At 43.3% G+C, this 16,261-nt stretch overlaps 1 protein-coding gene across 6 annotated transcripts in view; it reads left to right on the plus strand.

The window, feature by feature from the left end:
* Positions 1 to 16,261, plus strand: part of larp1b (La ribonucleoprotein 1B) — a 40,742-nt gene that overhangs the window by 16,461 nt on the left and 8,020 nt on the right. For 4 of the 6 annotated variants that reach the window (XM_080783056.1, XM_080783058.1, XM_080783061.1 and 1 more), the window contains 10 exons: positions 440 to 584; positions 1,068 to 1,245; positions 1,957 to 2,153; positions 3,783 to 3,857; positions 5,143 to 5,514; positions 9,371 to 9,485; positions 10,251 to 10,417; positions 11,017 to 11,123; positions 13,728 to 13,891; positions 15,573 to 15,717. In XM_080783056.1, the coding sequence (XP_080639182.1) occupies positions 440 to 584; positions 1,068 to 1,245; positions 1,957 to 2,153; positions 3,783 to 3,857; positions 5,143 to 5,514; positions 9,371 to 9,485; positions 10,251 to 10,417; positions 11,017 to 11,123; positions 13,728 to 13,891; positions 15,573 to 15,717 (1,665 nt within the window). The remainder of the gene's footprint in view (positions 1 to 439; positions 585 to 1,067; positions 1,246 to 1,956; positions 2,154 to 3,782; positions 3,858 to 5,142; positions 5,515 to 9,370; positions 9,486 to 10,250; positions 10,418 to 11,016; positions 11,124 to 13,727; positions 13,892 to 15,572; positions 15,718 to 16,261) is intronic. The other 2 variants (XM_080783059.1, XM_080783060.1) reach the window with 2 other exon arrangements.

The raw sequence follows: 16,261 nt of genomic DNA on the forward strand, positions 1-16,261 counted from the left end.
CAAGGGCCGGGGAACGTGCCTGTGGGAACTTTGCCAAAAGGCAAACCATTAAAATGTAACACGTCAGCATTGGACTCTGACAAAAATGGGTCATGGGAACCTCGCTACAGAGCTGGCAATAGCTGTGAAAATTGAATGCGCCTTGCCAATGTACAGAAGCCCTGGGGGTTGCAATGCCCTATTAGAAATAAGTAACTGGTGAATTGTATATCTCTGGTACTCAAGTGAGATTACCTTTATCAGTAGCAACAGCAGTATTATTAGTATTTTATATTTTAAATATGTTTAAAAAATCTTCCAAAGTAGCAAAAATAGAAATAATGTTTGAATTGCTGTGTCCCTCCCCTTCCCCATTCCCTCAGTTATTTGCCTATAATGACGCTTTTGTTTTTAGACTGTAAAAGAACACAGAGTGACTCAGTGTCTTCCTTTTTTCCAGTGAGTATTACTTCAGCCTTCACAACCTGGAGAGAGACTTTTTTCTGAGGAGGAAGATGGACGTACAGGGTTTCCTCCCCATCTCTCTTATCGCCAGCTTCCACAGAGTCCAGGCTCTCACCACTGACACCAGCCTCATCGTGGCGGTAAGACATTCTATCCCTTCATGCGGCTGCCTGACGTGGTTAAGGCTGCAGCGTACTCCTTGCGAGACGTTCGGCAGGTCAATAAGAACAAAATGATGCTCTAGAAGAGCAAGCACATTGCCTTGCTGAAGTTCAATTTGGTATTTCTTGGACCTCCAAGGTTTTCTTAATCCATTTAGACCTGAGGCCGATTATAAAAACACCCTCTAAATCCTAACAGTAAATTTTTCTTTTTTCTTTCTTAAATTAATTATGTTGCTACATGTAGCAACAACTAATTGACACAGAGGTACGTTAGCTCCCGGATTGAAAGGTATAACACGTATAGGTTAAGTTACATGCGCCCGTGGGCTTTAATGGTTCTCTCAGTTCACACGCACACGCATACATAAACAAAACGGAAACAAATTAATGGCCATTCCAAAAGGATACCGTAATGTATTTGTGTGTTGACCTGATTTGGTGGTGTTCCATCCTGTCCAGGCTCTGAAGAGCAGCACAGAGGTGGAGCTGGTGGAGGACAAGGTGAGGTGTAAGGTGGACCCAGAGCGCTGGCCCATCCCTGCTCTTCCCCCTGTGGGTTCCCCTCACACAGACTTCTCCCAGCTCATCAACTGCCCAGAGTTTATCCCCGGACAAGCCTTCACCTCCATGACTACCGGTTAGTGTCAAACAGCTCATCAACAACTGAATGTGGACATAATCACCCACTGAATCCCCTACCAATTGTTTACCTTCTGGGGTCGAAACTAAATTGCATTCACCATTCGTCAATGCTAATTAATGTGTTAGTAATTGGGAATGTGAAGCAGGACATTTGAAAGAGCATCTGTGCCCAGTCAACTAGATTGTGTTAAATCTAGTCCATGCATTACACAATAATACATTACCATGTAATTTAAAACCGATGTAGGGGGCCATTATTGCACAATGACTAAGTAATAATCAAGTAAAGTCATCATACATCTCATTCTGGCCAGTCACAATTTGCGTCCTCACTTTTGTCTCCAATGTTTGTTTTTACACAGACCCTCAATGCTGGACATAGGAGTGCCTAGTGCCCCTCAAAAATAAGTGCTTTCACCTGTGTGAAATGTTATCAAACGTCATCATACATCATCACAATCTGCGTCCTCACTTTTGTCTTTAATATTTGTGTTTATACAGACCCTCAAAGCTGGACATAGGAGGGGATAGCGCCCCTCAATAAAATAGTTATTTGATAACTTGTGGTAAATGACAATGATGGTTAATACCACAACACTCATAACCGGTAGATTGCATGTCATGCAATTTCTGTGCATTTAATGACCTTCAATTTATCAGGTTACCAGTTATTCATATCATGATTTCCTCCTTCATCCTGTGACAGTAAATCCAGCCTCGCCTCCTGTGAAGGAGACTTCATCAGAGTCCACTGAAAATCAAACCCCAGTCGAGAGCACTTTCCCCAAGGATACGGAAGCATCTGAAGATACCTCCAAATCTCCCCCTTCCGCCTCCCAACCTGACCCGGATGCTTGGATACAAGTGGAGAAACGCCACCGCCAGCCTTCTGGCAAGGCTAAGGTACTGAGCTGGTGTTGCCACGTATATCTATTCTACGTCCGAGCATAGACATGGTAACGCCCCGCCCGCCTCTGATTGGCCTACCGACACTGCCCGTCTTGCCCCAATGGTCTCACCAGACTTTCCTCCGAGACGCAAGGTTACTTACAAGAGAATGACAGCTTGGCACGCGCGACAGTGACTTGTAACTTATTTTTGTAGAAGCTTCAAACTAATATTGTTTATGCCGTTTGCTTTGATTGAATGGTTGATTGTACTCGTATTTGTTTGATTTGGGTGTGTTCTACATTAAAGTGTTAGTGTTGATTATCGTGTATTAATCTAATTATAGTAAACTAATACTATTATACTAAAAAAGATAAAGATCAAGGGAAAGGAGACCTTTTTACAGTACAATGTTTCAAGTTTACACATGTATAATAAACAGCAAACAATATATTAGGTTGCCTCTTCTAAAGAAACATAAAAGTTACTGTCACACGTGCCAAGCTGTCATTCTCTTGTATTATATCGTACTTGTATTATTTATTTATTTCTCACCACGGAGTAACCTCGCGGCAGACTATCCAGCATATAGCTATCCACCTCGGAGGAAAGTCTGGTAAGGCCGGCAGTGTCGGTAGGCCAATCGGAGGCAGGCAACGCGGTGTTGCCTAGTTAGCGCTACTCGATTAGATTATTTATGTTTGTTCTAACATGCTATAACTACCAGATGGCTGAGCTTTAGAACCACAATTGAAACAAGCCCTCAGGGCGTTTTGTGTTATCCTTTTCAGTGTAATCATACCACTGAGCTTTCTTTAGAATACCCCGACATACATACATACCCAGCCGATCACCAAACGTACCTTAGTTACGTGACGTCATCAGCCCATCCCTGATTGGCCGACGGACAAAGAAAAAGACATAACTGCCGACATACGCAGCCGATTACAGTACTTGCAAGCTCTGCTTGGTCAAGTAATAATAATATAGCTGCAAGCAGCGAATAGGTGGACAAGCCATAAAAGTAATAAAGCTATACGCAATGCCTGTCTTTTAATTAGTAGCGAAATACTACTTGATACTCTATAGAATGATAATTACAATGACTGCATTAGGACTAACAAGTAATATTATATAGAGGAGTGATGTCATATCTTCTAAATTGTGCACACAAATGAAAGGAAATGCGCTTTTTTTAACGTCGTCAAGAGTGGATCGAGCAAATATAATCGAGTCATTGGGAGACCTAAAGGTCAGAGGTCCTTTTGATGAATGACTGTGAGCTTCAGTTCTTGACCCGAGCCGAATTTCGTGGAAAACCAAAACTGTGAAAAATTGCGAAACCGGTATGAAAACAATAAAGGGTCTTCGCCCCTTCCGGCTTGACCCCTAATTATTTACAACTGCTGTCTCACATACCAGTCCACACACCTATCATATCTGCTACTATGTTGCGATTTCCTATCATATCTGCCACTATGTTGCTGTTTTTTATCATGTTACTTTGTTAGCATTTTCTATTATCTACTACTTATTTACTACTTTGTTGCTGGTTTCCATTCACCTCTATTCATCTTGTTTTCATCTGGTCATTTCTACGCATGTCTTCCTTTCTGTTTCCCCATCACCTCTTGTCACTGGCAGCGTATCAGTGATGGTGTGTCTGCTATCAGCACTTCCCTCTTCCCAGAGTCCCAACCTGACTGTCCCCTTCATGCAGTTGAGTACTCCTCTCCTGCTGTCACCTCCTCTCCTCTATACTGCTCAACCACTTCTGATTTTCTTTTCTCTCCCCTCGTCCTTACATATTCTCACTTCCCCTCCATCTTAATGCCAATTATACTTCTCAGGGGTTGACACTAACTGCTTATAAAGCCTTCCTTATGTCAGATTTAAAAGGGCAGTGCTTGTTTATTGAACGGTCAAAACGTAAACCCTTGACTTAAAGTCGAAGGACTTCATAATAAGAGCACTGTGTCAAATTATGGGAAATTAAGTGTCTTCTGGTCTGTGAAGACACACATTTTTTGCTCCACTTAAAATATATAAAATCCATATTTGGCATACTGTACATAATGAGCTATGACAGGTAGAAAGTGAAAAAATAAGTGGTAAAAAACGGTAATTAAAAATGTACGTATAATTTTATGAGGGGCAAAAGCCTCTGAGACGTTAGTGTCAACCCCTGCATCTGTTTAGCTGCAAGGGTATGCTAACGTAACATTATGTGTGAAAGCACCATTACATTATAGACCACACATGAATAGGCAGTGATGTGTCCTGCTACTAGGCCATATAAAAGAATATGTAAGTACATACGGTATGACTTCCTGGGCATAACTTGGGCACCGTCTGACACATACTTGCCGTGTGTGTCCCAGATGACCCGGGGGTATGCAATGGCGAGTCGGAATGCCGAGAACCAAAAAACAAGTACCTTATGTCCGTCCAGTTCTGTGAAAAATGCACGGGATGTTGTGATTGGTGTTTGGCCAGCCCGACTCATTGGTTTCACTGATGGGCCGAGCATTGAGTGACAGTCACGCTGCGGTAGCGTGTGTGTATAATGGAAGTTATGGAACTCTGTGCGCATATGTCCATGTACGTCAACAGTAATACTGTAGGGGTCAGCAGTTTTTTTAATTACCAGGTAGCGTTCGTACCGCCACACCTGGTAATTAAATTACCCAACTTCGTTCCCGAATTTCATTGTTCCCGACTTGCGTGGTCCCAGAGTAGATCAGTGTTCAGAGGGCAATGTTTAACTTTCATTTAATCATTATATTAGATCAAACTAAATTTTTCCTGAAAGAACTTTTTGGCATCTGCAACACTGCATAAAAAGTATAAAAGCACGGATATAACGAGGAAGACACTAGCCTACACACAGTACCGTGTGTAGGCATAGCACGCATGACAGTAGCTACTAGCTGGACACTACTGCACATGAATCATCATAATCCCTATTTCATATCTTATTAACTATGTGTCCCCCCATACACAGGAGCACGACAAGGCCCCCCAGCCCGACACTCCCCCTGGTCCACCCGCTGCCCCACAGGCAGTAGCAGACCAGGAGGAGCTGGACTTCCTGTTTGACGAGGAGATGGAACAGATGGCTCCCAGGAAGAACCGCTTCACCGACTGGTCCGACGACGAAGACTCAGACTACGAGCTGGACGACCACGACGTCAACAAGATTCTCATCGTGACGCAGACCCCGCCACACCTCCGCAAGCACCCTGGGGGCGACCGCACAGGGAACCACGAGTCGCGGGCCAAATTCACCACCGACCTGGCCAAGGCCATCAACGACGGACTGTACTACTATGAGCAGGATCTGTGGACCACTGAGGACAAGGCTGAGTGCAGCAAGGTGAGCGTTGTGGGAACATCTCCAAGATTGGCTTTTGTGGGTTATTGTCTGTGTGGCTAGACTTCTAAACTATACAACATTCTCTAGTGCAGCTGGGTGGCCTGGGATTTGCCCCAGGGGACTATTTAAAAATTCAGAAAACACTTAAAAGTAAACAAAGTTAAACAAACCGCTAATTATTTAGAATACATATTTTACCTATATCTGTAAGAGAAATACATTTCAGTGTAGAATCAGAAAAGAAACGACAAGTATTTAATTTCTTTGATTTAAAATAATTTGTTACAAATATGTGGTGCATAGAAACGGAATGTTCTCTACATTTACCTTCTGCTCTGTGGACATGAAGTATTTTGCAGGTAATACAAGTACTTTGCACATTTACTTTCAAACATAAAGCAGCTTGTTGCTCCATTCAGCTGCTCTACACTTAAAGGCCATCAGGGAACACCACGACAATCCTTGTGTGTCAGATTTATGACAGAGGGACTTTGGCAGCTGCAGGGAATGAGATGAACTACTCCTTTCTCTGTCAGGTGCTTGAGCATTATCTGTCATACTTTGAATTCTGCTTATAATTGAACCAAAGAAGGATGTCAACAAGGATTGTTTGTTTGTAGACTGTAGTCTTACTTCCTCAAGTGTCATCACACCACGTTGTGCACATTCGTGGACATGCCAAAGAACAATTGCTTTGTATTCTAGCTTGAAACTATGACAAGTAACCAGTAAGAAGCCCAAGGGTCAATGCCATAGCACCCAGAAATAAGATACAACTTTATTTCTGCGATCTGTCGGAGTGTCCCTGTTCTGAACTTTGTGACCTGTTCTTAATGCTTACAGTTTGGCTGCACTGTGAAAACACTGGGGTTCTAATGTTAGCATCCAGCTGCCCTCCAGTCGCTCAGCTAAAGCTCCTCTGCCGGGGTAGTCCTTTTCTCCGTTCCATTCCAAAATATTTGATGACTTCCTTGACCCTTCTCACTATCCTTAATTCCATCACGTTATGTGGCTACTTCCTTGTTAACATCTATACTTATTTTTTTTAATCCATTCTTAATTCACATTTCTTTTTCAGGGATGTTTGGCTGGTAAGGCCTGCCCTTATTCTTTTCTTAAGTGAATGCCCCGCTTCATGTTCACAGTTACACAAATTAATATCCTGAAACTTTACACAGTATGCATAACATTTACGGATTAGGAACTTCTCATCCATAACCAGATTCAATCAGTGACAACCATAGTCTACTGTAGTCCTACGCTGGCATGCCTATCAGTTGAAGGGAAATTAATTAGCACACAACCTAGCAAACTTAACGTGATAGGATGAAATGTGGGTTGAGCCCTGGATGTATCCACTGTCGAGTCACTTAAAACCAGGCCCTGCTGGAGTTGAGGCCAAAGAGCATGCTGACCTATAGACTTTCTGACTGGAGCCGTCGGTTCAACTCTGCACCACAGCATATAGATACTGCCAAAAATACATCCCTATGTATCGCTTCTCTGCTGCACGGGCCTGCCTTAGACTATGTGTGTATGTCACACAGCTGCCTTTTGAGCTGACCCCCTTTCTAGAAGGCCAGCCAGTCAGTAGACTCTGCCTGTTTAGGAACAATAATATAGGTTACAGTGTTGAGTTGTCAAACGTGCAGCAGCAAGGACTCGAAGGAGAGTGCTGCCCGCTGACGAGTAATTTGGATATGCAGTTGTCCAGAACCGCTGATCCAACCAATATGCCCATATATGCAGGAGTGCACATTATTATTTTGGGCTAGTACTCAAAAGAGCACTTGGACACGGGAGGGGGGGGGGGGGGGGTACGGACGGACATTCCTATCCTGCCACAACTTTATGCTGCGTTCACACGGGCAGATGCAAAAGATGCAAAGCTACACTAGTACACAGTCACATACAGTGTATTTGTAGTCGTTAAGCAGCAGGAGGATCCCTTTAGCAGCACGTGTCCATTTATCATTTAGCAATTAGCGCAACCACAAACGTCCAACAATGAATTACTCACCTAATGCTGCAGGTTTCATGTTTAATTCCAAAGTGTGTAACCTACATTGTTTAAGTGACAGATGCATGGTTTTCATATTGTAAATACTAGACCTGTACGTGCCCGTCACAGTCGGCCACCGGCCTACTTGGGAACGATGCAACTTGGGAACCTAATGATATATGTTGTCATAGCACCCGTTAACTGTCAGCCGGTGTCCCACATGGAGATCTGTGTATGTGCCTGTGTGACTACAAACTGAAAAGTGTACTTGTGCAATCAATTCGGCCCACTGGCAGAGCCTGATTGGTTGAGCCTCAATTGGCTGAGGCAGAGGCTGGAAATTGCACAGGTGAAAGGAGTTGGCCTCATTAGGCCAACTGGCAGAGCCTGGCCAAGGTGAAAGGAGTTGGCCTCATTAGGCCCACTGGCAGAGCCTGAGCAGAGCCTTTTGTGGTGGTTCTGGAGAACCGTGGGCCCGACCGACACCCCCACTCCCTGTGGGGGTGTGGAACGCATGTGTCGAATGTGAAGTCGGTGGGTCAAACGGTTCTCAAGTTACGTGCATTACAACCGTACACACACGTACGCACGTACGCAGAGACCATTTATACGCGTGTGCGTTTAGGGTTAGGAGTAGGAGTTGTAATGTCGGTTTATTGGGATGTCGGACTAACGCTACGCACCCGTCCACTCATGGTAGTGAAAGGGGCTTTGGATAGAAATATATCAACCAAGAAGAAAACATTGTTGAGAATATTGTAACAAAATACTACACTATCAAAATACTACTGATATTTATACTACGTATATACTACTGCCACGTTTATCAGCTGTATGTGACCATGGATTTTAGCACTGTCAGCTTGTCTGTTGGTCAAAGGTTGTCCGTAACATGCATCTGTGTGTGAGAATCATTTCACCTGAGCACATACACTGAGGTCACCTATGTGTTTTTTTTCTCTCAGTTACACAGACGTGTAAAGTTCAAAGTCTGCTGTGTATCATCACAGCTGCCGTTTGTCACACAGCCTGCCTGTCTTACCTAGGATTATGGGACCTCTAATTTCCTCCACATAGCTACAACTGTGTTAACCGTATTGCAGGAATAGAACAGAAAACCTCAGTGTCACATCATGTACAAATACATGATCAATACGCCATAAGGCAAAAAGAACAACACAAAGACATACTTGATCTGTATGTTTACAGATGAAAGTGCAGGTGTAGATGCAGGGTTAGATAACAGTTTGGTCAAGAGGTGAACGCACATCCACAAATTCCAACGGGTGCAGGATCCAAAAGAATAACTAAGAAAGAAAAGAGGAGATCCGCACACCGTTTTAAAAGCTTGTTTTGGGAGCTTTTTAAACGTTGTGCGGATCTCCTCTTTTCTTCCTTAGATAACAGTTTATCATTTAAATGAGTTACACAATTCAGTCCCATTCATATCCTGCAGCTGCATGTTGACTTGTATTCGATGGCATTTAGTTGATTTGCACTCATCCAGTGACTAATGTTCTGCTGTCCTCCACTGGCATAAATGGGCCCACGGGACTGTATTTATTTTGAACTGGTCCCCTCACCAGTTAAAACAGTATTTCGGGTTACAAAAGCCTGATTTTATTGAGTTATTGTTGTGATGATATACTAAAATAATGCTATACATTATGATTTACTATAGTTTATATGACTAAATTAATACAAATAAAAAAGTATATTTAGTTGATGAAATTACTGTATTTGATTAGTCCACTCATAAATCTCTTTTCAGTTCCAAGAACAACGACACTGCTGTGGTCTCAGTCTGGGATGTCTTCCCATGCTGACTTGGTTTTTTATTTCTGTGTTCTGCAGCAGGAAGTGGAGAATTTTAAGAAGCTGAACCTGATCAGTCAAGATGAGTTCAACACACTCGCCCCCAAAGTGCCTGTCGACCCAAACCAGGAAATCCCGCCCCCGCCAATGCCAGGTTAATTGACAACCTCACTTTACAGTCACTTTGCGCGCACACATTCTGTCACTACAGAAACTGGGCTTAAAGTGCCTTGACCATGATGAGGAGTACGTTTATTTAATGCTTGGTTTTACCCAGTGTCGCAGCCAGTCTGGGGATTCAAACCGTCAACAAACCTGTTTCTCTGAACTCTGGGCACACTCTGATCACCTTCATGTGATTTAAGCCTTCGTCACTGTACCTCACACATTGCATTCAACTTTGACCTGGAAAAACTGAATGCCCACAACGAGGCAATTTGACATGCAAGATATCTATACAGTATGTTATGTTCCCATTTCAAGATCACTTGCACATGATGAGCATGTTGGTTTAGCTTGGCCAAGGTGTTCACATGACATGTAACATGAACCACATGTCTCTCTCTCCTTCCATTTGCTCTCAACTGTGTACTGTATAATAAATCAGTATGTACTGTAGTGTAGAGAGTATGTGCCTGCGTAAAGTGAGTGGCAAATAGAGTGGCAAAGTGATTTTAACATTGTTTAACGTCATTTCAGATAGGACTTTTCTATTTGGAGAAGAAAGTATTTTTTTGCCACTCAGTATCGTTCCCACATAACTTTCCGGGTATGATGAGGATGCCACGCGCATACCCTCTATTAAAATATGTATGTTAAACAAGAGACAAATCACTTTTCTATCTTTCCTGTATACCGTAGTTTGCTGCAGAAATACCATAACTATAATCACTATCACTAACACCATTTCCTTCACCAGTCGAAATGGTGGACGTGGCCCACTCTCTGCCCACCTCTGTCCCGGGATCCCCCAGTGCACACGCGCCCAGGACTCCCCGAACCCCGCGTACCCCAGGGCGCCAGGACCCCAACAAGACGCCCCGCTTCTACCCTGTCATGAAGGACAGCGGGAACATTGACGTCAAGGTGAATACTGGATTATTTTTGTTTATGTCATCTTAATAACGATGCAATTCTGGCAAATGACAGAAAGCACTTAATTATGCTCTCTGTTTAGTTTACATTCCACCCAGTTGCAACCAGTTTTCTATCACTGTGTCTTCTCTTGTATTGTATTTGTGTGTTGTACTGTACATTACCATGTGGGTTTTGCATAGCAAGCAATGAACTGATGAGTATAATAAATTGATGTTCAAGTAATGTTCTATGAATAGTTACCCATATGTTTTGTATGGTTGCATGGTTCGCATTGTTGTGTGGAACCATGGTGGAAACCTCACCCAAATTACACCTAAGTAGGATTAATGAACCATTCAAGCCAAGGTAATTATTCATTTTTCATATCATTACACACGCTGACACCTAGAATCCACCCAGCGGTTTGACAGTAATTGCTTGGTGACATCAGGGTTTTTGATCACACATTTTGTCTCCTTTGACACTAAACTTTGTCTTGACTTCCCCTCAACTCCCAGCTCAGGATAGGAGCACCAGCTAAAATGCTTTAGATGTAAAATGCGTGGTTAATTATAATTTTCTCCTGTTCTCCTGTTTTTCGGTGTCAGACACCCAGGAAGAAGAAGACTCGCCATAGCTCCAATCCCCCCGAGGAGCAGCACATTGGTTGGGTGATGGACGTCCGTGAACACCGCCCTCGCTCTGCCTCCATCAGGTCTGCTCTAAAGCTCTTAGTCATGGATTTCTGTCGTGTAATAATATCAAGACATTGACTTATACATAGTATAGCCTTCGTGGTAGTACTGCAGTAGTACCTTCAAATACCTGGTTTGTTTGCAACACTAGTAATCAGAAGGTCACTGGTTTGGCTCCCGGCCCCGGTCTATGTGCCGACGTGTCCCTGAGCAAGACACGGAACCCTTAACTGCTCCTGCTGAGCTCTCATCAGCTGGGTGAAACTGAAACTGAGATTGTCAGCAATCAGATTGCTGAACAAGAGCTAAGTTTTGTCACACAGTCTGAACTGATTCGTGCTCAATAGGGACTTTTTGCTATAGCCTCGTCGTATACATACATGCACCCATGATGAACTTTATTTATTTTGCACTCACTTTGTTATGTTATGCACTTTATGTTCTTCTCTCTCTACCTTTAACTGCACAACCAAGTTTTTCACCCACCTTACTTGTAATGTGATGTGACAATAAAGATTGATTCTGATTCTGAGATTCTGCTAACAAAGGTCTCCCTTCAGCCTCACCTGATAACAACTCCTCCCCTGCTAACATGATAGCAATCATGTCTGATAACAACCCCTCTTTTATCTTTTCCTGTCATGCCAATCATTGATTGGCATGACAATGACATGACATGTCCCCTATCCCTTCATCACCTCATTCTCACACCCCTCCGCCCTCCTCTGATCCCTCCATGCTCCTCGCCCCGTCCTCCCTTCATCCCCACATCACTCTTCCAACTCACATCCCTTCTTCTCTCCTTTTTCTCATCCTTCCATTACACCAGGGATACTCAAGTAGATTTACCGGTGGGCCGCATTACAAAAATGGCAAGGGGCCAGGGGCCAGTAGATAAAATTACGACATTAATGATACTTGATAACTTCTCTCTTTCAATTGCTTTATTTTCGCGTGCACACGCGTGCACACATATTGTGTGCATGCACACAATATGTAAATAAATAAATGTGTTACATTTTCTTGCATAAACACAAAGAGCTGTTTCCATAACTGCACAAATTATTGCACATAACATGAGTAGCTGTGATAACATAATAACATAACATGAGTAGCTCTTTGCCTGCCTGCCTGTCTGTCTGTCCATGAGTAGTTATTTGTCTGTCTGTCAATGAGTAGCTGTCTTACTGTCTGCCAGGCAGACAGACAGCTACTCATGGAGAATTGGACAGGCAGGCAGGCAGACAGCTACTCATAGACAGGCAGTGCCTGTCTATGAGTAGCTGTCTTACTGTCTGCCAGGCAGACAGACAGCTACTCATGGAGAATTGGACAGGCAGGCAGGCAGACAGCTACTCATAGACAGGCACTGCCTGTCTCTTCATTTTACACTCTCAAGAGTTAAAGATTTACAAGGGTTCATTTGGTTACCAACTCTCATCATTTAGCTGGGGGCCACCTGGAACCCCCTCAGGGCCCACTGGTGGTCCCCGCACCACTGCTTTTCAAGTTTTCAAATACTCTTATCAATATGGGAGAATGCTTGCTTTATTGCAAATGCCATGGAAGAGAGAAACGAAATCATAAACTCAACTCAACACACACACAGTCTCTCTCACACACACACACACACACACACACACACACACACACACACACACACACACACTTCCAGACGAGTGGCCCCCTTCCCTGCCTCTCTCTCTCTCCTGCAAGCACGCACGCAGTCATGCTATGTCAGTTTGCCACACAGACCATGCTAATGCTAAAGCTAATGTTGACAGTCAACATTAGCTTGTTAAGCATTAGCATGGTCTGTGTAGCATCAGGCTTTTACAACTGACTGCTATATTTATCAACCAAAACGGCCAGAGTTTTGCTTATGCCCAATTCTGATCTAACACATTGTGGAGCAAATTAATTAATAACGAGTCCAAAGGAGGCATTCAGCCTAGCTGACGACTGACGAGTGCACTGCTCACATCTCAACTCCCCCAGTGCGCACAGGCTGACGGGAGAGAGAGAGAGAGAGAGACAGAGAGAGGGGGGGAGAGAGGCGGGGCTCACTGACTGCCTGCATTCACATTCTCAACCATTCTGTCAAACTTCACAGTGCGTTAATCGCGCGTCAAAAGAAATAGTGCCGTTAAGACTTAAGAGGATTGTAAATTAACTAGTTAATAACGCGTTAACTTTGACAGGCCTAAATTAAAGATAACTTCATTCAGATTTATTTATTTTTATTTAATTTTCCAGATTTTTTTTTTTTTTTTTTTTTTTTAGATTTTCATTGGTGGGCCAGTCATAATGGTCCCGCGGGCCTGATGTGGCCCGCGGGCCGGACGTTTAGTATCACTGCATTACACCATCCCTCTTCCCACTCATCACCATCAAGGTTCTTGCAGATAAAAAATATACAACTCACAACTCAAATGTACATTTGTTTCTGACTTGTGAATTTGACTAGTGGATGTCAGTTTGGAATATATACAGTACATGTTGAATATCAATTTCCTACTTTGTCCTCCGCCTTGGCTATTCTTTGATTCATCTTAATCTTACCACTCTCCTTGTTGTCTCTGTTATGCCAAATCCTCATCTTCTCCATCTCTCCCACTCCACAGCAGCTCTAATGCCTCTCCGTCAGAGGGAGCTCCTCTGTCCTCTGGCAGCTATGGCTGCACCCCCCAGTCTCTGCCTAAGTTCTGGCACCCCTCGCACGAGATGCTTCGCGACAATGGATTCACTCAGCAGGGATATCATAAGTACCGCAGACGATGTCTCAATGGTATGCAGAGATATTCCGATTTTTAACATACTCATACTCAAATGAAAGAAATCCAGTGGATGTACTGTCAAGTGTATCGTCAGTCAATGTCAACGGGCTAAACATAAACAGGGCTGCACACAATTATTTTGGGCTAGTTCTCAAAGGAGCACTTGGACATGCAAGTTGGTGCGCACAGCGGTGTGGGGGGGGGGTGGGTATGGACGTTTCTACACTGCCACAATGTTATGCTGCCCACACGGCAGATGCAAAAGATACAAAGATGCTAAGCTACAGAGTCACAGACAGTGTGGTCGTTAAGCAGCAGGAGGATGTTTGTTAGCAGCACTGAAATGTCCAACACAGATAAAACCTACTGCTGCAGGTTCAATGTTTAAGTAAAGTAATTCCAGTGTTGTTCAAGTGACAGATGCATGGTTTTCACATTGTAAATATGGTTGCATGGTTTAGCGACTAGCATTATGACAGGAGCACCGTAAACTTTGGGAAAGTGTCATAGTAGCTTGTTTACAACTGAAACGGACTTCCTGTGCTCTGACTTCCTCTTCAAAATAAGAGTTGCGTGTAAAGATTAGTCAACACTAGTTTTATTTCTAAGTCTACTTACAGCATGTTAACACATTTAGTACCGGAACTGCATCAAAATAAAGGCGCTGCTTGCGCCGGAGTAATCGCCAGAGTAGTGATCGCTTCCATTTTGAAAGCCATGAACCGGAAATACTTTCTTAAAAAAGTTGACTGACAAAGTGCCATCACAATCTCCGATCATCTTAATATATTTATATACGCTACAAAAAGAGTTCATATTTTGCGGGAGAGACGGATGAGGAGCAGAAACGCAGCGCCAGCATATCGATCCATTCATCACCACGGAGAGCGCCCTGGATCAGGAGATACGAGTCATTCTTTCCGCCGCGCTAACATGGGAGTCAATGACAAGCTAATAGTTTCACAGAGCGTTAGCATACGGCAAGCGAAAAGCGAAATGCCAAAAAAAAAAATAGTAATTATTCTGAATATTATTATCTCGCCCCGCGTCGTTTGGACGTCGCTAGGACGTCCACAGACGTCTAAGGCACCTCTCGGTTCCAATCCTTATGACGTTTCAGGACGTGTTATGTACAAAATGTGTTAACATCTCATTTGAGTTCCTTTTGAATGCCTGTCAGATTCTCTACAGTACATAACTGTCTCAGCTGTTGGTGCGCAAATGCGCCTCACATGCCTTTGCTCTACCGCGCAGAAAACATTTTGACGACGCATGCACACTGGCGCACCGGTTGTGTGCAGGCCTGAACATATTAAAGCTGATGTATTAAAGTCATGCTTGTATTTGCCAAACAATAATGAACCACACCTACATTGTACTAAAACCACTTAAGCGCTGTTTTATACTTAAAAAATACGAAAATAGCTGATCAGCAAGCTCAATTGTGAGTATGTGCATCTGCTATTTTCTCGATTTGTTTTTCATAATGGCATGCCCAAAATAGGGATGCCAAGTTGAAAGTGGTTAATGCATGCCTGGCTATCTGCCCAGGATCTCCATTCCATTTATATATTCTGTACATCTAGTGCTGTATTACTGCAAAGTATACTGGCGCACACACACACACACATGCACACGCACAACACAGTGAGTGACAGTGAGGCTGTGACTGACTGCTATGTTGTGTTGCAGAGAGGAAGAGGCTGGGGGTCGGCCAGTCTCAGGAGATGAACACACTCTTCAGGTTCTGGTCCTTCTTCCTGAGGGACAACTTCAACAGGAAGCTGTATGAGGAGTTCAAACAGTTTTCCCTGGAAGATGCCAAAGACAACTACAGGTATTGTACAGAACAAATATACACAGTTGGCCTGGAAAACTTGGTCAACTGGAAAACTACGATGCTGTAGTATGCTATGTTATGCTAGATTTTAAGATTTATTGTGCTACAGTACGCTGTGTTAAGCCTGATTCATGCTTCCAGTGGTGTGTGAGGTATCTGGCATGCACATCGATATGATGCAAATGCAGACTTTGTGTGCATAGATGTTGTCGTACATTGTCGTGATTGGCTAGCTGATGGAATACAAAAGAAAAGACAACTACAGAAGTCTGTTGCTATGATGATGAGGAGGTTCACTCTGTTCTTTGAGCTGTTCTGATAGCAGTAATTAATTATGAAATGACATGGAACACGCCCTCACCATCAAGAACGCAAGAAGCATGAATTTTCCTAGATGAGAACACAAGGTACACTTCTAAAGCTCATCCAAAGTTTCAAACACCCAGATTTGAACTTTATATTTATTTATTTTTAAACTTTGGGTAACAGAAACTATAATAAAATACGCACTTTGTGGAGGTGCTGGGTTCAAAAAGTTGAC

The sequence above is a fragment of the Protomyctophum bolini genome (assembly GCF_963924005.1).
Source record: "Protomyctophum bolini genome assembly, chromosome: 15".
NCBI lineage: Eukaryota > Metazoa > Chordata > Actinopteri > Myctophiformes > Myctophidae > Protomyctophum > Protomyctophum bolini.